At 29.1% G+C, this 26,416-nt stretch overlaps 1 protein-coding gene across 2 annotated transcripts; it reads left to right on the top strand.

Annotated features, from left to right (window-relative positions):
- The first annotated feature begins 1,343 nt into the window (after positions 1 to 1,343).
- LOC126844417 (cyclin-dependent kinase-like 4) lies at positions 1,344 to 13,910 on the top strand. Of its 2 annotated transcripts, none has more exons than XM_050582601.1 (8): positions 1,344 to 1,452; positions 5,768 to 5,963; positions 6,769 to 7,054; positions 9,435 to 9,542; positions 10,030 to 10,119; positions 10,453 to 10,601; positions 11,835 to 11,978; positions 13,628 to 13,910. In XM_050582601.1, the coding sequence occupies exons 1-8, from the start codon at positions 1,385 to 1,387 to the stop codon at positions 13,751 to 13,753; spliced, it is 1,167 nt and encodes a 388-aa protein (XP_050438558.1). In that variant the 5' UTR covers positions 1,344 to 1,384; the 3' UTR covers positions 13,754 to 13,910. The 2 variants fall into 2 exon arrangements, with proteins under 2 accessions (XP_050438558.1, XP_050438559.1); XM_050582602.1 differs by having other exon boundaries at positions 1,395 to 1,488.
- Positions 13,911 to 26,416: the final 12,506 nt, after the last annotated feature.

Raw genomic sequence — 26,416 nt, 5'->3', positions numbered from 1 at the left:
TCTAAAATTCTATAGAAAATATTTATAAATCTAAGGTGATATAAAAACGATAACTGTATTAAACATAATATAATTTTATTTTATTATTTACGTTATTAAAAATAGAATTTATTTATTAAGGATTTTTTTTATATATTTAGAAATCAATATTTTTTGTAGGTATTATTTATTTGTTCCGTACAAAATGGATATTGGTCTCTACTGAAGTTTTCACGTGAGGTTCTAAAAAATTCGAAACTCTACTTTTTAAGGACCACCCTAATATTTATATTAATAATATATATATAAAAAAATGGTGAGTGATTATGATCGTTTTTCCCATCAGCCCTTCAATTATATATATATAAATAATTGAAGGGCTGATAGGAAAAACAATCATAATCACTCGCCATTTTTTTTATTCGATTTTTTTCTAAAATTTAGATTATTAAATTTGATTATTTTGTAAATAAACTTATCAATAAAGATAGTTAAAGATCAATAATATTTTATGTGCGTTATCTTATACTAAATCTCCGAGTCTTTTGAGTTCTGGAAACTTTAAACTGCAATACTGAAAACTTTGGGTATATTGACTATGGTCGTTTTTCCCCGCAGCCCTCCAATTGTATATTTAAATATATGTGTGCGGTGTATGTTAAAAATAATGAAATGTGGACTTCCTTTAATGAGATCAATGAAAGGAAGTCATAACATAATTTTTAATTTTGCTAATAACACTGTTATGAAAAATGAAAATTGGGTTATCGGTTATTATACTTATGGTTTTTAGAAAGGGGCACTGTTTTTATCGCATTTGACAGCCAATTGCATACATACTACATGCTTTTTTCTATGGATAGTATTAAATTATTTTTTTTTATTCTTCCATTATCGTTTGTCATATTATATCAAAGGGGCAATGAGGTAAAGACTAAAGTCAATAAAATCTTTTCCCCGTATATTAATAATTATGTATAATGTATATTAAAAAAATAAAAAACAATAGAAATAAAAAAATCAGTTTTCTCGTTAAACGTTACACAGAGTATTTCATAGTACTAACTACTAATACACTTATATTTTATACAACATCTATATGCAAGTATACATTATTAAGTTACGTGTAGGTACCGTTTGTAAATGCTGTTGGTATAATAATAATATGTGTGCTTTTTGTTCGGTAGTAGAAAATAATTACACACGTTTCTAGTGCATAATTTATACAACATAAAATTACTGTAATATGTTTAGTAAAAACAAAAACCACGACGACCGACAATCGATAGTATTGATTTACGCTATTGTGTCGTGAAGGAGTTTTGTTATTATTATTTTTTTGTTGTTATCGCCACCGTCACCAACGACATTACACAACATCGTACAGTCATTCCTGTACACTTATATGGGTGAATGCTTAACCGACAAAAGTCTGTGGCTGTATGGTAATAATTTACCTCTACTTCCACGAAGGTAATACACTTAATTATATTCCACCTATCTGTATGTGTAAGTAGCACATATTTTACTTTGGAAAATTACGCTGATTTTCAGCTTATACTTATGAACGTGCACCAAGCTTATATGTTGCATATTAGAGATAAAAGTACACCAGGTGGATTATATTAATATATTATGTTTCAAGCGTATATATAGCCACACTTACGTACACAAATATAAAAAAATTAAAATTAAAATTAATTATGCCTTTTTTCGAACAAAAAATTATTATGATAATATTATTTACAAACTGCTCTAGTTGTATTAGTTCAACTCGCCAAGAGTGAAAAATTAATTATCTTACTATATTATTTGTGTAGTCTAGTAGTATTTGATGTTAATACGGTTTTATAAATCTGTGTAGTAACATACAATTTCTGCTACATTTTAAACAATTGTAAATGCGATCCATTTAATGTTAGACACTCATTTTAATTTGCTTTTTTTACAATATTACACAATATTGAAATTTTTTCTTATCGATAAATTCCAGAACTCTATTTATGAAACTTAACTGGTAACCTATATATTTTTTCCACTTATTAAATAAAGAATTATTTAATAATTATTATTTTTGATGTTACTAAAGTTTAAAATTTAGGGCGGAGGAAGGGTAAAGAGTAGTATTATTTTTATGTGCACGCATTGCTTATCAATAATCACCTCCCGCTTTAATTTTTAAACTTGAATAACTTTAAACTTAATTATTAAAAAAAACGTTAAGAAAAAATGAGTGTCTTATTCTTAATAAATCCCAGTGCCGCAACTACCATTATAGAGGCCCCGGTGCAGGCTGATTTTAGAGGCCCCTATTTACTATAATGCTCACCCAAAGTTTTGTAGGGTCCCCAATTATAAAACTAAAGTTAAACCCTATTTAATACTTACTTAATCTTAATAAGAGCTGAACTATAATTGGCAGGTAGCTTCAACTTAAACGCTTGAATACTTTTTTTTTTAATTACCTTTATACTTGTTACATACGTGTATAAATCAGTTTATTACAAAAACAAAAAAATCTTGAAACATATGATGATTTAAATATGTGTATAAGTTATAACATGTCAAAAAAAAAAATGTATGTAACAATAATTATAATTCAATTTTGGTTTATTTAAGAAAATTTTGTTTTCTTGCTTTTTTAGTAGCAAATATTTGAATTATTTTGTTTATATCCAATTCTTTTGTTCTTCCTCGTTCAATATTTAAAATACTTATGTTTATCAGGCGATCTTGAGACATTGAATTTCTTAAGTAGTTTTTTATGATTTTTAATTTTGAAAACGATCTTTCTGCATTGGCTACAGTAACTGGCAATGTTATAAATATGATACATGCACTAAAAATATCATTGTACATAGAGGCCATATCATTTTCTAAAATACATTGTAAAAGGTGTTTAATACAATGTAAATTTTTTAATGAATCCTTTAATATAGATTTAAGGGATAGAATTTGCCTTGTTATATCACTACTTAAATCATGTTTGTAAAATATTTGAAAGTCCTAAGATGCTTTTGTGATATCTTCTTCACTAAATGATAATATATTATGCGGTACCAGAAATTCAAATCTTTTAGTAACCTCAAATAATCCTTTAAATAATAATCCTTTGAATCTTTCTTGAAGTTGTAAAATTGCTGTATCTATAACTGGTAAAAAAACCATCACACGAAGATTGTCTTCAGAACTATCGAATCTTCTATCACCGGCAACATCACCAAAAATCTTTTTTGAATACACACGGCGACGAATAGTTTTTTGGATTGGTATATTCCACTTATTACATTGCTCACTTGCAGAAGCAACTAGCTCTTTATAATGATCCCTTAAACTTATAATAGAAGAAGAAGCCTCCTTTAAAAATGTACATGCATCATGAAGATTTGTATTTGGGCTCTGTAATTTTTTAGATACTAAATGGAAGTTCCTTAATATATTTTCCCAGATTGTTAGTAATAAAATAAACTCAAATGATTCAATTTTTTTTTTAGTCCAATAGATGTGCAGCGGCTGGGTGCGGGCGCGTAGATAGTATTATAATACAATAAATCTATATATAGTTTTGGAAACTTATCACTCCTGTTATTAGATAATACATGGAAATAAATGGAATAGTTTTTTTTCTTAAATAAGGTGGTTATCTGTGTTTGGTCTCCATTTAATTTTTATATAAATATTTATAGCCTTTATTTATACGACACACGTTTGGCTATCGAGTGGTCATATAATCATAATATCGATAACTACAGAAACAAAATAAAATTTATCAATTTTAAATCCAATGGCCAATGTAGATATTCAAGTGTCATCATTAAAAATACACAATCGAATACTAAAAATTGTTTAAACCTTGTTTTAAGAAATGAATGTTTAGACTTAAATTGTTATGTCTTCATAAATATGAGGCCCCTTAAACATAACCCGGAGGCTTGTCTGGCGGTGCGATGCACCGCCTGCACCGGCGGTAGTTGCGGCACTGATAAATCCCCTACATTGCAGCATAATTATTGATTAAAATATATAATAACTGGATGCTTAACGTGAATTAATAAAAATGGTAAGAGGAAATAGGTCAAGCAATGTAAGAGTTAGTTTTAAAACTATAAACTGTTATGGCAAACATTAAAATGAGTATGTATAATTTAAAAAAATCGATGGGATGACTTTATCTACGCCTTCTACCATTGAATTTTAACTTGACTAGGTATTTAATGTAAATAGCCACTGATTAGATGCTTTAAAGTTTAATAAGCGTATGAACTATGAAATCAAATCACAATGTAGAAATATGATATTTACAATTCTTGTGTAATTTAAAGCTAAGAAACAAAATTTTAGTCGTTTGGATAAAATCAAAGACAGCCTTTAGCTTCCAAAAAAAAACTAAGTTTTCCGCAAAAAAATGATATACGACAGAAAGTGATTTCTACAAAAATTATTTTGTAACAACCTTCACCATAAATCTGAGAAAGCTAACTTAAGAGTAAAGTTACTTGAAAAACATAAATTAATATATTTACCCTTAATGACTCCTAGATAAATGTATGTCAAATGTCCTATATTTTACCCTTAATAAATAGCTTTTTCTCTTCCCCTTAAACCAGAAACGTTATTATGGAGAAACGCCTAAATTAATTTGCTTCTACGTTGTTCACTAAACATTATTTATATTGGTAGGGATTTGCTGCAGCTGCTGTATACATGCATCCTTTGTGTTCGTCCCTTTTTATGCTGTTCAAATGTTGCCGTCGTGAAATAGAATGGAAGAGGGGAGGAGGAAATTCATCTTGAGCAAAATACACAATATAATAACGCACAAGTGTAGTTCGGTAAAGCTAAAAAAAACATTTATCAACATGAAGTATACTAAAAGCAAAGTTTTATTAAGGGCTGTACCATAAAATTTACGTTTTTTAGTCGTGTCATTTATGTTCCGCGTAAGCTTTATTAAGCCATAAAGAATAATATTTATTATTAATTACATTATTAAACAAAATGATCATATTTATTGCAACAAGAACCAAATTTATTTTGGACATAAATAAATTCATGATAGTAACTGTGAAAGTGACGGTAAATTGTTCATAGTAACATTTATGAACGTTACTCGTTATACTAAAATAAATTTGCTTTGCCTGACTTCTTCGCGGTCCTATATCTGTATTACTTCTTTACCATCGATTGTAATATATTATGCATGTGTAAACATCTTCAGGCGTGGTATGATAATTTGGTAAGGAGTAAACCGATAAAGCCACAAAAGTAGTAAAACTGACAGAAATTAAAAGTTTGTCATGGTAAATTTGATGTTTAAAATATACAAATCATAAGTAATAACTAATTCTTAAATATATATATTTAATCATTAAAATATATATATATCTATTTATTGTTACACACATATTATATAAACAGATTTCAGCAAATATACTTTTGGAGTTATCAGTATTTTTAAGAATGAGCGGCTGAGAAAGAGTGATTAATTAATGCGCGTAAAAATAAATATTATGTACGAATTTCCCATACGAATAATTGTTCAAAACTGGTTATGTTGACTAATCACACTACTCAAACGATTAATGTCTATTATTAACCGTTAAGGTTTCAGATATTTTTAGTATTATCTGAAACTATTATAATAATTATAGATGAGAATTGCTTCTAATCGATTAAACTATAAAACTAGATTTGGTCGAGTCCAGTTGCATTATTTAAAAAAAATGTTTTATCCGACAGACAACACATTATTGTTTGTTTAAAATGCCAATGTATATTTACTGTTTAGACATGGATCCAGCTTTAAGTTAAGATTAATGGAACGCTACGAGCGTCTGGGAAAATTGGGAGAAGGGAGCTATGGTATGGTATTCAAGTGTCGAAACCGTGAAAATGGACAAGTGGTGGCAATAAAAAAATTTGTCGAATCCGAAGACGACCCGCTCATCAGAAAGATTGCTCTGCGGGAAATTCGAATGCTTAAGGCGAGTACAATATTGAATAAAATACTTTTATTAGAATCCACTAATAGTAATCTAGTAATACATATACTCCAACGTCATTACTGATACTTCTCGTTTTAGGTGTAAATTACGGACTTACTTCTCTTGGCACATTAAAAACACCCCCCCCCCCCAAAAAAAAAAAAAAATAAATCCAGCCATTTGATTAATTTTAGCTGAACTTTAACAATATACAATTTAGATATCATAAATATATTCAAGATGTAGAAGTTAAAATATTGATAACACAGTTTCTACTGCTTAAACACTATAGCCTGATGACAGTGGCTAAAACTAAAACGATGTTAAATGCATACAAATATACCTACACAAAAGTTAAAGGATTTGAAAGTAATAAACTCCTAGGTATCTTCTCTCAATGTTCTAATTGAAAGTTTTAAGATTTTAAAATTAAATTTCTAAAAAATCGATATACATAAAACGCGGCGCTTTGTGTATGTAATTATACTACGCTGGCGCCTTTTACTCGATTTTGCCTATAACATTGCAAAGGAAACTTTTGAGAGCCTGACCAAACAAACAGCAGTGACTATTCTATCGCTTAAGGTAAAATTAACAAACTAGCGTACCGAACAGAATGCTTTTTATTATAACAATCGACAATGTAATATTCTAAACAGCTAAAAAGGTGCCCACAAAGTTGCACAAAAGTTCCCAAAAACTTCTATAAAATTAATAATCATAAACAATTTATTTAGTTGGATTGGCCGATTAGGTTGACCCGACTAGTAAAAATAGATTTAATTATTCTCGTGTTTGTCCTCAGACGTTGAAGCATCCGAATTTGGTAAATTTGCTTGAAGTATTCCGACGGAAACGAAAACTGCACCTGGTGTTTGAGTTCTGCGAGCATACGGTGCTCCACGAACTGGAAAGGCATCCGTACGGTTGTTCTGAAGCGTTTACCAAGCAAATAGTTTGGCAGACATTGCAAGCCGTCGCCTATTGCCACCGTCATAACTGTATACACAGAGACATCAAACCGGAAAACATATTGCTTACAGCCCAAGGCGTGGTGAAATTGTGCGATTTCGGATTCGCCAGATTAATGAGTAAGTGAACAACGCTTCCGTCATATGCGATGCGAAAGATTTTCCTGAAAAAATTATTTAGGGAAAAAACAATAAACAAGTTCCGAAAAATAATTCCGTTTGTGAGCTTTACTATTATTTTTAATTTCAGTAATAACGTCAAATTAGTCAATAATAGTATAGTGAGGTATATACACTGGTTGGTTAACTATGACCCAGTCAGTATCTTAGAAAATATTTGAATTTTTAAATTCATTTTTATTATACTTTTATAGTTATTAGTTGGGTCAAATTTGCTATAATCAGGAAAATGTGTACAAACCAATAGTGTAAAATTAACCAATAACTATAGAGAATAATATACACAAGAATTTTACGACACACCAATTCCCCATACCATTAATATAGTATACAAATTAATACTAATAATATATTAATCATCCATCTACTAAATAAATAGCTATAAAAGAAAATCCCAACTTGTTATAGACTTCATAATTAATATTTACTATCAATGAATTTACCTGGTACGTTTATGATGGTTAGGTACTTTTAAACACAACTGTTGTCATAGTTGATTGTTTATAACTACAGTCTACAGAGAGAAAATATGTGTTACATTAATGTAATAGTGAATATCTAGTTTCAAGATGATAAATTTATTTCCTGCGTTGCCCTTAGTAGTACATTTGTGTAGTAATATTTACTTCTTAACCTCTTTAGCCAGTTTTCACGCCTAGGTTACTTTAAAAAATATATACATACTTTCACCAAAATATAAATCGGGGTTGCCTTTTAAAATTTTTAAGTTATTCTTGAAATATATATCAAATTTGGCCCAACTAATAGTATAAATAATATGAAAGTTCAATAAAAAAAAATTGTAAAAGTCTAATAACTTCTAAGATTGACTGGGCTATAATTAACCAATCACCCTTTAGAGGCATATTTATCTTTTAATTATAATTATTAAAATTAAGCAAAAGTATTTCAGAATACTAAGAAAAACATAGCTGTGAGAATTAATTTGTCTGATACATTTGTTTTTGTTAATAAAATGCGCATTGTAACATGATTTCGATTTTTCACTAAATAATATTAACTATTATTATTATAATTACTAACTCGATAAAAATTTTATAAGTTTCGATTACATCAAATTGTTTGAAAAATTGTAGATTTAATTTAATAGTTATTTATTGTTAAATAAATAATTATTGACTTACATAATAATATCAGTAGTAGGAGAAAATCTGGGCGACTGCGATAGGAAAGAAAGATAAGCACTTACAATGCTGTGTTTGGATCGGACATTTTAATTCATTTATTGCGTTCTTCTACTTATTATTTCGAACTTTGATATTTCCACGAATCCATATGACTGCTTCAGAATATAATTGAACTGAGATGCTTTCGGTATATTACCTCAACACATTTATTTCCGTTTATATTTTTTTCTGATTAATTTTTAGTTTTGACATGAGAAATATTGAATTCTCCTGGTCAATTTAACGATTTTTATGAACGCACGTGAAATAGTTTTATTTTCATGACGTTTCAAATTAATAGAATTTTTTTATATAAATTTCAAACAAACACCTTTTTTCAACAAATGTTTCATAGTCTTTAGGCTTCCTAAAAATATACATCTATTAATATATACCTACGTATACATTGATAAACATCTTATAACAGTAACTTAACAATAAATAATGTTACAGTAAAATTATTTTTAATGGTTAAATTTAGTTAGCACTCTGATGTAATAAAGGGAAATCCATTACGTAACGTTAGACACTAATTTTCATGAAAAATAATTACAATTTTTAAAGAAATGGGCGCAGATATAAATAATACCTTCTACGCTTTACCCTTCTACTGTCCTAACCTTTAAACTTTAATAACTTTAAAAGTAATTATTCAAAACTGGTTATCCAGACAAAGTTTTCAGACAAATATTCTTATTTTAAAAAGTTAATTAAATTTATTTGTTTATTTTAATTTCAAAAGCTAATTGCGTTCTGAAAAATACTAAAAAAAGATAAATAATTTTAAAAATGTATAGCACTGAAGAATAAAATAATTAAAAATGTTTTCAAAAACAAAAACTACTAAATTATAATATTTTCTGAGAAAATGAGTGTCTTACGTTATCGGGGATCGTCTGATATATACTACCTGTAACCTAAACTACATTCTCATAATAGTTAATTTCATTTTTTTCCAGTGTACCTACATAATTGGGGTCAGGTTTTATATCCCAAAGCATAAATAAATTTGTTACTCCTTCATTTGAACTTTAAAACTTACAGTAAATAAATAAATATTTTATCCATTTAAACTATACGGCTAGTGCTTAAAATTGAAATAAATATATTTTTAATATTGTATTTGTATTTAGGTCCAGGAGAAAATTATACTGATTATGTGGCCACCAGATGGTATAGATCACCGGAACTCCTTGTTGGCGATACACTATATGGCCCATCGGTGGACGTTTGGGCGATTGGTGAGCATCACAGCGTTTCTTATAGTACATAATATATACAAAAGTATAACAAATTGACAATATTGTAGTTTATTAGTTGAGTGGCGATAGTGTGTAGAATTAAACATTAAAAAATATAATAATAAAATGAAAAACAGTTATTTCAAGCTTAACAATAATTAAAATATGTATTATGTACATAAGTACACCACATGGGCGCCCATAAGTAAAATGTTTGGAGGGGATAGAATACAAAAAAATAAGCTAAATGGAGGTTTAATGCTAATTCAACAAACAAAAACACATAAACATTTTTTTTATGGTAATGGTAATATTTATTGAACTATTATTTTTTTAGGTCAAAGCAAGTGCCGCATTTTGCCCCACCCCCTCCCCAATGGGCTACCCGTGGTACCCGACATCATTTTTTAATACCATACTTTTTATTATTAGGTATATAAACAACAATATTGTACTTAAATAACAGTTTTATAATTTACTTTTTAAGGTTGTGTATCAGCAGAGCTCGTGAGGGGAGAAGCTCTCTGGCCAGGGAAATCTGACGTTGACCAGCTTTATTTGATACGTTCTACACTAGGTAAAATAACAAACAAGTCCATTAACATCAATTAGCTCCAACAATGATATTATAATACACAGACAAGCCGTCTTATTGTTAAAAATGGCTAATGTGCATTCAAGTAAAGAGAGGACTTAATATAGGGAAAATATGTGACAGCAGAATAATATACAACACATCTCTTGAATGTACGACACATAATGACCACTTCCAATTTCAACAGTAAAACGGCTAAATTCGCGTACTATAAATAATTATTATTTTTATTTAAATTATTCAATAGAACAAAGTTTGTGTGTGTGTGATTTCTCAATCGCTTGCTAACCGACTTATTTTCGACTGTTACTGTAGGCGATTTGATAGCCAGGCACATGCATATTTTCAAAATGAACGAGTTCTTCCGAGGCATAAGCCTTCCACATCCGGAAGCGGTTGAACCGCTTGAAAAGAAATTGCCTAAAGAAGCATTGTCCATTCCACACCTGCTTGATTTCCTAAAGGTAAATATTCTGGATAGGCAATGATGAGCAAATCTGTATCAAAATATATTTGGTACGAGTAATAGTTATTTTTGATTATCGGCCTTTAAAACGATTAATGATTATTAATATTTTATTAACTTTGAGTAAAACCTTTCACCATGAATATTTTATGATATATAAAAACTAAATGGTGGTTTCAACTTAGGCTATCTTCAGGTTAGCTTAATAATAACATATTATAGTATACTATGAAGCGGATATGAATAGTTTGTACATTGTCCAAAGAGTCGAATCTTGTGAGACAACAGAAATAGAATACGATATCCATAATTTTACACTACTACTCAGTACTATTGGTGTTGGTGGCCCATTATTATAGTGGTCAGGTTCCTTTTTAACGGGTAGGAGACTCAGCAAGTCAAAATTTTAGATCAACCTATCCCCTTTGTTATTGTTATTACTTATGTATGACTAAATAAACAGGCATGATTGCAAGACAACGAAATTTTCCTATCTTTAGCATTTACACGAGTCTTATCCCAATCATGAAAGATGTTATCATTTATAAGAAATTAACACGGTAAAAACGTATTTATCTAAGTTTTGGGTAATTATCCTGCGCGGTATTATCTAGCAATAATGCCTGTGTTTTTATTTATTGCTATTCTTATTAGTTATTAACAAATACGAATAAAAATTTTTTTAAAAAACTTAAATAGTGTATTCCGGTTCTCACTATATGAAGATGACTTAAAAATTTATATGGCGGTTAATGCATTAGACAATTGTAAGTTATAACTGAAGGAATCTGTTCGTTTTTCAAATTGGTATGTGGATAACCGTTTAAAAAGTAATGTAAATAAATGTGCTCAAATACATTTTTCTAAACGTTATCTACGATGAATAAATCGAAGGTAATAATAATAACATATCTATTTATAATTGATTTACGAATTTTCAGTAGGATTTTTCATTATAAAAACTGATAAAAAAAAGGCAGACTACAATTAACAACTTTTATTGGTAGTTATGCATTGGTAATTTTAATTATTATGTTAAAGGACCAAGCGACATTTTGTACTTATATAAAATATCTTGGAACCCTCTTCTCTCACACCTTTACTCTAAGTTTATGCCCATGTATTTAAGTTTTAGTTTTATAGAATCTCCATAAATGGGTTAATACATTATTATTTTTAACTAATGTTTATAAATACATAACTTTTTATTTTTATTTTTATTATTTTTTAGATGTGCCTAGAAAAAGATCCATTGAGAAGATGGACATGTGATCAACTGCTTCGGCATCCGTTTTTTGACGGTTTCTCGTTTAAATACCCTGAAAGTGACTTGTACGAATTCGAAAAACTCAAAACGTTCAGAGAAAAATCTAAGGTATTTACTATTATATCTACTATATATATATAGTATATTAGATCCCCCCCCAAAAAAAATTGTTGTTTATTCGAACAATCTTAAATTTTGGGTTAAAGTAAGAAAACGTCAACATTTGAACTTAATCTAAATAATATTTAAAGGTGACTCAAAGCTTTGAAATGATATATATTCGTATATAAATGTTTCTAGACCCATTTTATCTTTAGGTGTATCCAAGTTGTAATGACAATACTCTTATCGACGCCAAAAAAAATGCCCATTGTATTAAATAAGCTCTTCTCGATGATTCTTATCTTTTTATTGTATTTAACGTATTCCAATGCTGTACTAAAATTTCCAATAGGTTTTGGGTTCCCAAAAATATCATCAACAGATTTCTTAATTGAAATAGAACCAATAAAAGTACTTTAATTCTGACTAACCTTCAAGATAATAAACTAAACACAATCATTATCTCGTTTTAAATTATAAAGTATTGATTAAGAAATATTTTCAGAACGCAACATTTTTGTACGCCCTAAGTTCGTTTTTCATTGAAATTCATATGATATTTGTTATACACGAGAACTCTTCATTTAGAATTAACTCATGTTCTATAGGGTGTCTCAAAAAGAACGCCGGATTTAAATCTGCTATAAATTAAATTGATTTCTCTTAAAAAAACATAACAAATATATCATTCTCTTCAGGAGAAGTTTAGATTTAACAGTGAAAAACAATATCGGGCATATACTAGTTGTTAGCCCTACAGGCGATTATTCTTACCATAAAATTTACCATCACACATTGCTCCATCAAGTTCGTTGAGGACATGACGAATTTTTTACCTAAGTTCCAAGACATTTCGGACTTTGTTCTGGTAAACTCGTGACTTAGTGTATCCCCATAAGAAAAAATCAAAGGCCAAATCAGAGGCCAAAGAAAATTACTAAGCATAGAACGGTAACGAACCCCATTCACTGTAACAGTATTTCCTTCTTCGTTTTCGAAAAAGTACGGACCGATCAAACCCCCACTCCAAATTCCACACCAAACCTAACTCTTTGAGGATGCATTTTTTTTCTTGGATCACTCTTGGGTTCTCAGATTCCCATATTCGACAATTCTGCTTGTTTACGAGCCCGTTTAAATGGAAATGAGCTTCATCGGTGAAAATAATGCGCTTTGCATCGAGTGATGGTACATTTTATGGAAAGAATAATCGCTTGCAGGGCTAGTAGGGGGGGTCATATGCCCGATATTGTTTTTCACTGTTAAATCTAAACTTCTCCTGGAGAGAATGATATATTTGATATGTTTTTTTAAGAGAAATCAATTTAATTTATAGCAGATTTAAATCCGGCGTTCTTTTTGAGACACCCTATATTATTATCAAATAAATTACTAATGTTAATAAAAATGCTAGAATATTGTCTTCTTTCCTGATCTTCATTTTAGCGTATCTATCGTTTCGGTTATCAAATTGTTGTATGCGTAATTTTTCAATCAGTTCATTCACAAACTTAAAGCATTGTCATTAGCATCACAGTACACTTATTAAAATTGTGTGAACAAAACTACAAAGCTAATAAACTCATTAAAAACAGCTTTCAATTATTATTTAGAATAATTACCTTACAGAACAACATCATGTTTTTTTTTCACAGAACGCACACTACGTTAACATAGCGTCAACGCTATTTCCACAAATCCCGAGCAACAATCAAAGTCCTGACCTGACCAGGCCATTGAAATTGACACAGAAGCATTTCGATCATTTGCCAGACATCTGACCGAAAAAATAGTAATTTTGCCGCTCTATATATGCGTGTATATTTCCAAAAATCATATAAGCAGATTATAGGTAGAGATGCAAATTTTTAGAAATTTTTTTGGGTAAATTACCGGTGACCTATTTATTGACATTTATCTCATAAGTCGTTAAATTTAATTTCCTTATTACCAGTGTTGGTATTTTATATTTTAATTAAAGTTCAAAATTAATTTGATGTTTATCATTTTTAACCATGAGCTAAATACATTTTTTTCTTGAATATTTCTATTTTTAATTACGAACACAAATATTCATGATTAACCGTTTAACCGTTTTAATGTCTGCACGTTGAAATTCTTTTTTGTTAAGTTTGTTAAATATTTTATGGATTTCATAAATAATATTATAAATATTTAGAGTGTTCATTCCTCAAAATATCGTAAATATCAAAATATGACAAGTCTATGCAGTATGTTAACATAATAAACAAATCGTAGGCATTTTTCCGTTTTTCAATTTGTAGATATTTATCCAATTTAAGCATATTTGTAAAAGTTTTACTAAAACGATGTTTAAAAAAAAAATCCACTCAATCAATGATCAATAACCCAAATTTATTGGGTTTGAACAATCTATCCTTTCATTATTTCTTACTCACATATTTTTGTACAATATTCAAATCTATAAAAAATTAATTATCTATTTATTACTATTGCATATTTTCAAGGCTTGAAAATAAGAGGATAGCTTTTATGTAATGACCTCGCGAGACAACCTTTCTTAGTAAAATTATGTTTAAAAAAGGTAAATTTTCCTTACCGGTAAATTTACTATAAAAACTTAAGGAACATGCATCTCTAATTATAATCTCATACAAACCGATTGTTTACCTCAGTGTACCTGCGCTATTTACGTATGAATAATTATTATTTTGTAAAAACTATAATTTTAATATTTATCATTTTAAGTAAATATATTTATTGTGTTATACTATTTATAAAGCTATTATTTACGTTACTTAATGCTATTATAGTGAACTTTATGTCAAAAATACATAATAATATTACCATCAACATTCAACATATATTGTTCAAATTGTATTGTGGAAATTGCGTGTTTTCACTTGGTCACCGTGTACTGAAATTAATAATAATTTAACTTAAGCTAAAATATCAATTGACAAACATTTTATATTCATGTTAAATGTTTGCCTATATTACATGGCCTAGATAACAATGAAATGGTGTGAAAAAACATTACAATATATCAATTATCATACACATTATAAATTAGAACAGTACAAACAAAACTAATAAATAAAATAAACAAGCATAGTGAGATTATAGCACATTGGGATCTAAGAACTCACGGGTTTTCAGGATTTTGTTATAATATCATTTTTAAATACACTTTTTGGTGCCAATCCGCAAATGGTAAAAATATCAATACCGATAAAAACAATGTAAAGGCAAAAATGTGCATGAAATTTGATTTTTTTATTTGGATGGGATGGATACGTTTATCTAAAATAGGTTGTTGCTGTTGTTATCCCTACATCATAATCAACAATTTAAGGAAAATATGTTTCTGATACCTGTTTACTATTGATTCATTCACACATAACATCATGGTAATGTAATATGGTAAAATTATTATTTTTATTATTTTTTTCTTAATGAAAAAAAAAAGTTTTAAGCAAACTATACGTATTATAACATTGCTCTAGATCTATCTTTAGTCTTATTTTTAGAACTTAAGTAATGAGTCCTTAAATTGCGCATGAAAAAGTGAAAGAAAAAGTGTTCAACCCTCCTGGCATAAATTAGTTAAGGAAGGGGGCAAATACACAATTAAATAAAACCACACCATTGTAAAAATAATACCATTTCAGTGTCATAACGCTTAAAGGCTCAAAATTAATAATTTTCTTTTAATCCACTAATATCTTATATAATATATTTCCATCAGTACTAAAATGTCTTTACTTTTTTGACATTTTCATGTCTTAGCTCTGGCACATAACCCTGGCAAATAACCGAAAAAAGCGTTACCAAAAAAGCGTTACCTAAAAAGAAATGGGGATGACGATGACGTTGGGGGTGGGAGACAGGGGGTAGGAGATAAGGGGTGGGGGTGGGATAGGGTTGGGGTTGGGGACAGGAGATAGAGGTGGGAGATAAGGTTGAGTGATAGAGAGGGATATAGGGGGAAAGATAGGGGTGAGAGATTAGGGAGTAGGGATAGGGTGGGAGATAGGGGTGAGTGATAGGGACGGGAGATAGTGGGTAGGGAAGAGGGGTAAGATATAGTAGATAAGAGATATGTTGTACGTTCAACGTTCAAATTAGAACTAAATAATAAATTCAAAATAGTTTAATTCTTTATGTTAAGTTACTTTTGGCCAGATAATAAACACTACAATTTTAGCCAGAAACTTGATTGTACATAATTTTTTTATCTCCTTGGCTTTATGCTGTAACTCGAAGCTCCATGTAATTTTTTTTATTTTATTATAATTCCACAACTAATTTAAATTTATTCGGTATTTCAACGAGACATGAAAGTGTTCTATCGTGGTTGCAGACTCGGCTGAAAAATGGCTGATTTTATTTACCACTAGCTCTTTAGTTACCAATTATAGCTGGATCTTTCCGTTAAATAAAATAAAATGTTTCAACATTGATTAAACAACATGTATGTCTATAAAATGTTGGTTAATTAAACGATTTTTGTGTAAGATAATAATAAAAATATTTGGTCAATTTAAAGCCTCGTGTACTCGACTCACGTTTTGTAATAATTTGAAATGAATCATCCAAAGTAAACTAAAGCTGGACCTATTATTATAACATTACGTACAGATTTTTGTTAATATTTTACAGCAAACATTGTATTATCATTAGATACATTAAAATTATCTATTTAACTATTCAATTGGGTTACATCATAGAGCCAAGTATTCAAAATTCTTTTTTTTTAAACATTTTATAATGTAAATGATAATGATAAAAAATAAAACGAGCATTAATATAAAATAACTTAATCTTACAATTAGACATTTACTTAGAAATCCGGTAACAGATTAGAGTTAAGCTATATCAGGTCCCTCCCCTATCACTCCTTCTCCCACCCCCAACATGCGATACGAAAGTTAAATTTTAAATTTAGTTGATAGGTTAATCGATTTTTTGACGTTAATGTGTCTTATTTTCGTCTTCCAGCCTCCAAGTACCGTTAGACATAATATTCATGATCCATAATTTCCTTCTAGGGAAAACCTATGATTTTGCATTGTTTTAATTTTTCTAAGAATAATCTTAAGTATAAACATTACCAGAATATTTACTTATGAAATATATTTAGAATTCCATTATCATATAGATTATAGAGAGCTCCTAATGCAAATTATTTTATTCAATAAACTATAATCAGCATTCTGCACACTCATATATAGATGACATTTTGAACTATTGCTGACTAAAAATAAAAGAACTACTGCCAGCACTAGCTAAGTATACCAGTACTCAGATTTTTTTTCAAATTTGTATATCATTTTTGGTTTGTAGTATGTATTTGATAAAAAAATCAACACACGTACGTCCTTAATAAATTAATTTATACATTTTCAGAAATAATTTTTTATCTTATAAAAAAAAAAATGATCTTTGGTAAATCTATGGGGACTGAAGCCTACTAATCAATAAAAATATAATACTGTACAAAATATTATTAAGCTGCGTTTGACATGACCTATACGAAACTATAATAAAAATAAATCAAATCAAATTCTAGAAGCATAGGAACACTAAATAACGTTTTGGATTATTATTGGATATGTTTGTTCTAAGTTTAATTATATAGGTACACATTGTTTGTATAGAAGTAGTCGCAAGGAAGCAGATGGAGGCTATCTCAGTCTGCATCCTACCTACGTTTGAATTCGATTTAAGTGTGTAAGTAAAACACAGTCAAATACTTCAAAGTAGGTAATATGATTCTCAGACGGTTATTATAAAACTTTATATATATGTAAAAATACACAAATCATGATTGTACCAGTGTAGCACTTGACTCTATATATATTGACTCAGTATATACTCAATGATATTATACATATATTTATATACTACCTGTATAAAGTTCTGTTTGAAATGTAAAAAACTAGCTCATTAATTTGCGTAACTATTTTTGACAAAAATAGATTAAACCCCGTTTTTCTCGGAGGCCGTCGTATTGATAAATGCAATTACGGGTAGGTAATATTTGTTTCATAATTTTTTTATTAAAATGAACCTTTGTTCCAAATGTTTGTTGGACACAAACGTGTATTGGGACATAAGATGTATGGAATAATTGTTATTTGGAACAATTGTTTTGCGGAAGAAAAATGTTATGGCATAACAGTACTGTAGTGAAACATACGTTCATGGAAGTTAAACATTTTCGAGAAAAAGATAATTGGCACAAAGTATTTTTGGAACAAGAGTAAATAAACGTTGGATTAAGTATTCCAAAAAATACAACTTCCAATATAAACTATATAAATAATAATTGTATATGATATTATTTACATACATAATATACTAAAGGTAGGTAACTTGTATTATTATTTATGTTATATGGCGTTTCAAAACCTTAGTCAAAATTAATCGAATATGTTAGCCAAGTAGTTTGGGTTTATATCGCTCTCATGCACACAAACCCATTTATGATTTAGTAATTTTATTTATGAAGAGGCTAAGTAACTCATTATTATTTGAAAAGGGTTAAGTTCATTTAATTAAATTCCTTATTGTTGGTTGAACAATTGTTATTAAAAAATGTATAAAAGTATAATGCATCAGAATTAAAAAATAATAACATTTTTAGTATTTACTTATCAAAAATAAAATAAGCAAAACACTGCTACAAAAATGTAAACTATTTTTAAAAACAAAATTTTTATTTCATCGGGTGATTATTTAACGACCTACATTACTTAACTCTTAAAATAATTGTAATTTTGTAGTTTTTCCATTTGAAAACATATTTATGAAAAATTTACTAAAAATGTTGACTGGTCGATAATCGGTTTTGAATAATTACTACTATTTAATTTTTATAAGTTGATAAAACCATAAAATATTAAAAAATTGAATATTATCTTATTTTGTAATTTAATGTATACATAATGTTTTCAAAAAGAAAAACTACAACGTTTTATTACTTTATGAATAATCTAGTGTAAAGCGCTGAAAGAATCACTCAGTATATTTTTTATTTGTTTTTTTAAACAATTCTTTATATTTAATTTCATAATTAAAATCTTTATAGAAAATATTATATATTATTATTTAAAAGTAATTATAAAATGTTATTAAAAGGCTCGGGACTGAGATAAAATTGGGAGTAAATAGAACTAGGAATTTTTAAAAATTAAATTTCCCATTTTATCCGTTTTCAAATCTTAAAAAAGTTTTGAACTCCTCGTCGTCTCTTCTGAAGTTTGTAGTATCGGCTTAAGCGATTATTATTTCCTAATATTTTAGAATAGTTAAAAGAAAAATTTTACAGACACTGTTTTACAATAAGAACAAGTAATAAGAAAACGTAGTCGATAGTCGATACCTTTATGTTAAGTTTTAGTAAAAAATTGCTTTACAATGCACGTTGATAAATTATATTCATCACAGTCGCAAGCCCATTAATTTATTTTTTTGTATTTAATCAAAAAGTATATATCTATTACCTGATTTTTTAACTTGTTGCATAAAAAACTTAAGGGTTACACAATATCAAATATGTCATAATGGTAAATACAAATTGTGTTGTTTTTTGTAAATAATTGTTTAAGACTTGAATATATTTTTGTTATAAAATTTGTGCATAACAAATAATGTAATAAAAAAAAATTCACATTAAATAATGGTTCAATCTATGGGACGCGTTCTATTTATTTAATTTGTTTAAATAGTAAATTACTACTTTTGTGTTTTATATAATTAAAAAATTAAATATTAGTTACAAATAGTGCCCAGAAGTATATGCTCTAAAAATAGCACTTAAAAATGTATTTATTAGAATAGGTAAAAAAGAGGCTGCGTTGCTGTGTATATTATTTTTTTGCTTTTATGAATCTAAGAGTGGAAATGTATACTTAATTACTTTTGGTCCTCAACGCTATGTTGATTTGTGACTCCTAGACAGGTTTTGTTAAACTAATTGGTGATGTTATGTTTTTAAGGAATGTTCTTTTAGTCAACAATTACTGAAAAATGATCTAGATTTACCAGAACCATCAACTTTGCCAGGAGAAAAAAACGAACCACCTTATCCATTTAATTTTGTTGCGGATGAAGCTTTTCCTCTAGTGGAAAATTTAATGAGACCTTACCCAAGAAGACAGTTAACAAATTCTAAGCGTATATTCAACTATAGGTAATTTTAATTTAAAAAAACATAATATCTGAATCGGTATTTTAATACTAAAAAAATACATATATATATATAAATTAAGTATCAAGACTGTTACCTATTTAAAGAATATTTATTTTCCTGCCTAACTATTATATTCTATACAAATTTAAAAATTGTATTGTCTTATTATAGTCTTATAAATATAAATTTCTGTTACATTTCAGACTTTCTCGTGGACGTAAATCTATAGAATGTGCTTTTTGAATGATTACATCAAAATTCAGAATATTAGAAAGTCCAATAAGTCGTAAAGTTGAAAAAATTGATTCTATAGTTAAGGCCTTGTGTGCTTTACACAATTTTATACGTACCCACGATGGCGTTTACTCTACATTGCAAGAACCACAAGTATCTAGTAATGGAATTCAGATTCATGCGCCAGAATCTAACAGAAGTAGAACTAGACCGTCAAATTCAGCAACTGAATCTAGAGATAGACTTTGTAATTATTTTTTAAAACCATACGCATCGTTGCCGTGGCAATACAACTATACTGTTTAATTTTTATAAAAAAAAACAATTTTTTGTAAAATAAAATTGTAAAGTATTACTTTTTTACAGTTTTAAATAATTCTAAAATAAAATAATTAAACACTAACCTGTTCCATTAGCTTTTCGGCTAATACTTTCCCAAGCTTGATCCTGCCTGTTTCTGTTTGAGTAGTCCGACTGGTGATGGTCATATAAACATTGATGACTCTCAACAAGTCCAACAAAATGTATATTAAATTCAGGATCGTCTTTCATAGCTTGTATTTACTTTATTAATTAATTATTTTTAATTTATTTTTAACAATTCACGCGCTAGGAACCAACACATAAAAATAAACTATATAATAATAATATATATACTAGTGAACAGAAAACCAAACAACGGCTTCTGATTGGTCGACCACCGACGGTGCGGTCATCAGACGACGACGCGAAGAACCGACCGCAGCCGACAACGGCCGCCGTGTCTTCGAGGGACGTACCATCGGGTCATTGACCACGGAAGACCGTGACAAATGACAAAAAGTAGTGCATGCGCTACTATTTTTTATGACAAGCAACGTACAAATAACACGTGATCTAACATGTCAGGTCGGTGGGCGCGATTATATGATTTTTCAATTTAAATAAAAATTCCTGAGTGACTTGTTACAAACAAATCACACGTCATGTTACTAATCACGTTACTTTGGTGGGCGCCGTCCCTAAGAAGGACAGTTTTCGATGTGGGATGAATCCGTCGGTGGAGCCGTGGGAGTCGTCGGCAAGTCTACTGCGGATACCGCTAATGTCGGTCCCGGTGCTGCTGGGGCCGCTGTGGTTGGTGTGGCTACTGCTGGTGCCGCTTGCTACTGCTGGTAGTAGAGTGTTGAGATGTTGGCGGTTGATTGGAGAGGTGTCGGCTTCCAATTGATCCAGTGTATGATAATACCCGGATGGTTGGAAGAAGACTGTGTCGATTATGGGATTGCGGTCGGTATTTATGATTGTTTCATAAAAACCCTGCAATCCCATTAGTCGATTTTTTGTTAGTGGTTTTTTGGTCCTCGTGTTTACTATTTGGTACGGCCGCGTGGTGTGATCGTTGGTGGCGGTCATCGGGTTTGCTATTCGGTACGGATCGTTGGTGGCCTTGAGAAAGGCCGTTTTAGATGTTGTGTTGCTCCGTTACAAATATTGTTGTAACATTTTCATGTTAACAATTAATTTCCAAAACCTTTATTATATAAGCCTAGTTATTTTGTTTAAACCAAAAATGTTTTGTTCCCATAAACATTTTTTCCATTTAACATTTTGTACCAAAATATTTTAGCATGAATTGTTTGTTGGAACAAATGCATTGTGAAACCAACTCATTTGGAAATAAATGATCTTGGGCTAAATGTATATTGGAACAATTACAATTTGGACAAAACGTCCGTTGGCATAACTGTTTAGCGGAAAAAACGTGGTTGGAACAAGCCATAATCTTGGATAATAGTATCTTTGAAACATATGTCTCATGGAATAAAACTATTTGTGGAACAAAAAGTAATCCTGAAATTACCTACAAGACAACTTAAAACAAAAATAATTTAACGAAACTTAAATTATTTTTAAAGTGTTATTAAAAAAAAAGTTAATTATACATGTTATGTTCTATAGACTAATCACTAATGGTAAGAGTTATATATATTTTTTGGTTTTCTTAATAGCGTAAAATTAAGTTCCTGGATTTGATCATGTACTTATTATTGCGACCGATCCAATATGGCTTAGGTTTCTAAAACACATATTATAGTCTTGTTGGGATTTCTTGGGAGGATGACTTACTTTTTTTACCATGTCACGTATCACGTGTATTAAGGTTACAAACGTCCAATGCTAATCGATTTAATATTGGTTTTTTTATTAACTTTATTTTTCGATTTCCGAAACAATGCTCGGACAGTCTAATATCGTAACTGGATAGGAAGTCATCTAGCTAAGGAATTATATGTTCTTAGTTATATGCGGAAGTCCGATTAGTGCCTAAGCCGGGGAGAATCGTAGATGCTTTTCAGGAAATTTGAATGTATACTTATGGTATTTGTTGTATTTTTCATATATTTTTTGTTTTATTTTTTTTAAACAATAATCAATTAATAATAGTTTTAATGATTGACAATATAGGTGTACAAACGTATGTCTATAATGTAATATTTACCTTATTGTGCTAAATTATTTAAAAATTAAGGCACTTAAAGAAAATATTAAATTACAAAAATAAAATATAATGTTTATTTTTTTTTTTCGTAAAATTTTATCCAAAATGTCTACGCTAACAGGTTATAATATTAATAATAAATACATTTTTAACAATATATTTATAAGTTAATTGAGGTTTTGAGGAATGAAGTGTTATATAACACACTGCTTAGCGAAAGCGCCATTAGTAGACAAAAATATGGCTTCAATGTTAGCATCATCCATCTAATGTATAATTTATATTTGTATTTACTAGATACGAAACTATTCAACATATTTAACCTCGAAAATGCATTGTTGTGTATTTGTTAATTTTTGAATAATCAACTTAATAAGTAATACGACTTGGTACACAACGCTCCCTGAAATTAAATTTTAAAAAAAAGTACTTTATTTGTATATTAACTTATATTAGTGATGATATTTTTAAAAATATAGAATACTATTTCGGTTTAAAACAAATTGTATTTCATATAATACCTATACTTACGCAACAATTAACAAGTTAAGATAACAATTTACATAATAAAAATAATAACACCTTTTGTAATTACCAATTACATAATTTGTATTTTAAGTGGAGTCATTTATAATCATATTATCTTCGATGCAAAGCTGTAAGTATTGTTTTTCTTTTTAACCACCTGACCGAATTCCTATTATGTTATAAAAAGTAACTGTATCAGAAGTTGTTCATCAAAGGTACTTAACCTTAAAAACAGTTAAATCAGCTCTAAATTTGTTTGGGTATAGACTGTAGAACAATCAAGAAGATTGACGGTGGACCAAATATTTATTCGCAGACAGCTGTTCTAAAAAACATGGCAGTTCGACAAAAAGATTCAAGGGATTTGTATCGATTTCAAGAAAGCGTATGACAGTATACACAGAATAAGTTTGATCAATATTTCGAGGGAATTTAATTTCCCGCGAAAATTAATAAAGCTGATTGAGATAAGTATTATGGAAACACCAGTTAATATTAAAATAGAAAATCTAGAAACAGACCCAGTATCGATAAAATGTGGCTTTGACTTGTTTTATTTAATATAGTATTTAAGAAATTAACAAGACCCATTGAAACCTCAAGCGCGAAAGACAATTCAGAAATCATCCATGGTGGTGTTGGCATAATATGCGGGTGATGTGGTACTTGTGGACACAAGGAAAGACCTAGGAAAATGTTGGGCTACAGGTACATGAAACAAAGCAGAGTGTGGAGACGAGACCGCGTGAAAATGTGTCCTTAAAAATGGGAAACTATAAGTTTAGCAGAGACCAGAGCCAAATAATTTATTAAATACTCGAGTTCGATAAATTGAAAAAAAATAGATTGATAAGGTAGCATCAAAAAATCTGTCAGGTAACAAATGGCTTTATGGGCTCGAAAAAATACTAGGGCCGAGGTTTCTGTCGAAAGAAATGAAGAAACAATTATATACTACCCTATTACGTCCAGTAATTACTTATGGCGTGGAAACTGGGGTATTAAGAAAAATGGATGAAAGGGAACTAATGGTTCTTTTAAAGAAATTTTTTTGGATCAGTGAAGTGTTGTAAGATAAGTTTGCTGGGCCATAGCTGGTTAAGGTCTAAATTAATAACGATCAACTTAAAAATTGGTATACCTTTCAATAATAAAAATGTATATTTTTATGTCAAATTAAATCATTAAATAGTAGTTTTGGTAGTATTTAAAAATTAAAAACTATAATGAAGAAAATAGTATATACTTATATTAAATAGCTACAAAGTTATTACCATACTATTTGTATGTACACACTTATTGTAGTTTAACATGATGATGTGAACTCATGACCCTATTATAAAATGTTTTATTTGCAATTATTCTTACATGAGTATAAATATTTTTTTTTAAAGATGTGGTTGACCTCTTCCCTCGCTGGTCATTGATTATGTAATTTTGCATTCATCTGCGCATTAAACACTTTAAGTTCCTAGCCAATGTCTAATGGTCTTAGTATTTAATATTTATGCTATCACACCTATGTTGTTACTTGTTAAAATAGAATAATAAAATGCCAACATATTGCATTAATTATAATTTAAAGGGAAAAAACAAATATAATTGTAAATAAAAATAATATTTAAAGGGAAATAACATATTAGGGCAAACGTTAAATAAATCACCGCCTTTTCTATTTAAAATCGTCAAAAATATCCAAAAGATTTACATATTTTTCAATCCTAAATTACAATTCACATTTTTTTTTTTTTTTTATTCTAATTAGCTTTAAATTTGTATGGTACATTTTATAGATATAGTTTTATCGATATACATTTACAAAATACAAAAATCATAAGCCCTTTCATTTTTTGAGACAGAAAACACAATATACTAAAAAGTACTTAAAATACATCCCGTTCCCATCCCTGTTTGACAGCAACTTACTAGAGCTAATGTTTTTTTTAACGATAATAAACCAAGAAACCTAAAAACACGATTATAAAAATGTTTATATTAAGACAGACGCTCATCGAAACGTTGATTAAAAGTGATTTTTAAACCACTTCGTCACTTTCAATTATAATAATCTCAACAAAAACACTTCGTTAGCTATCAGTGTAAATAGTCGCTAAGTAAAAAAAACAGAAATGTTAGTGTTTTAACATAAGCCTTAAAATATGTGACATAATATAAGTAGGAACTAATTAAAGTAACACCGTTATCAACACATAAATATGTATATAAAAAGTCAAAATTTAGTTCACTAGGTGGGAACTATAGTAGGAAAAAATACTCGTCCTGACTCCTGTCGTGAGCGCTATGTTTTTTATTGTTTACTTAGCTCAGCGCAACTACCATGCTGATTGCCAGTGGCACAAGTCACAACCAAGGGGATGGGACTCTGGGTCCGGATAATCCTCTCTGGACCGTATAAATGAAAAAAAAAAAATGTTGATTTGAAATTTGTATTGTAAATATTTTGTCCTTTCTGAATATTTTATAATTGATAAATTGTATTTGGTACAAAGTTATCTGCCACGCTGAATACTGCAATCTGCTACTAAAATAATAAGCGGACTGCATCTGTATTCTTAGATTATGGAAACTAGGTGAAAAATAATTTATACATTACTTGTCAGGATTTAGGACCCCAAATAGAGTTTTATACGTAGGTATTCTCCTTTTTTCATTTATAATCTTCAATTTTGTATAATTATTACTATTGTACCTATATTTTTAGAATTATTAACGAAGTTTTTTCGGTAAAGTTATATTTAAATATTGCGTTATGAAATTAAGTTCTGCTATGAACGAATTTTTCATGTTTGGACCCCCTGCCTATTAAAAAAATCTTGGTGCCCCACTTTTGACCTTTCCATTACGCTCCGTCCTCACTGCCTATGTTCTTATCCCGCTCTACTGGCTTTTTAATGTCTAAACTCATAATATACTTGATAAAAATTGTTATGCGCTAAAACACTAAAGAAACGTTTGGTTTTTTTATTACCGAGCACCGGTTTTCTGTTAATTTATTCTCTA

Source organism: Adelges cooleyi, unplaced genomic scaffold, assembly GCF_023614345.1.
Source record: "Adelges cooleyi isolate 19-005CV unplaced genomic scaffold, UGA_ACOO_1.1 ACOO_flye_CR_arks_rails_tigmint_CR_PRNA_651, whole genome shotgun sequence".
Taxonomy (NCBI): Eukaryota; Metazoa; Arthropoda; class Insecta; order Hemiptera; family Adelgidae; genus Adelges; species Adelges cooleyi.
Note: the sequence above shows the minus strand (reverse complement) of the source record. Positions and strands in the feature narration are given on the sequence as shown.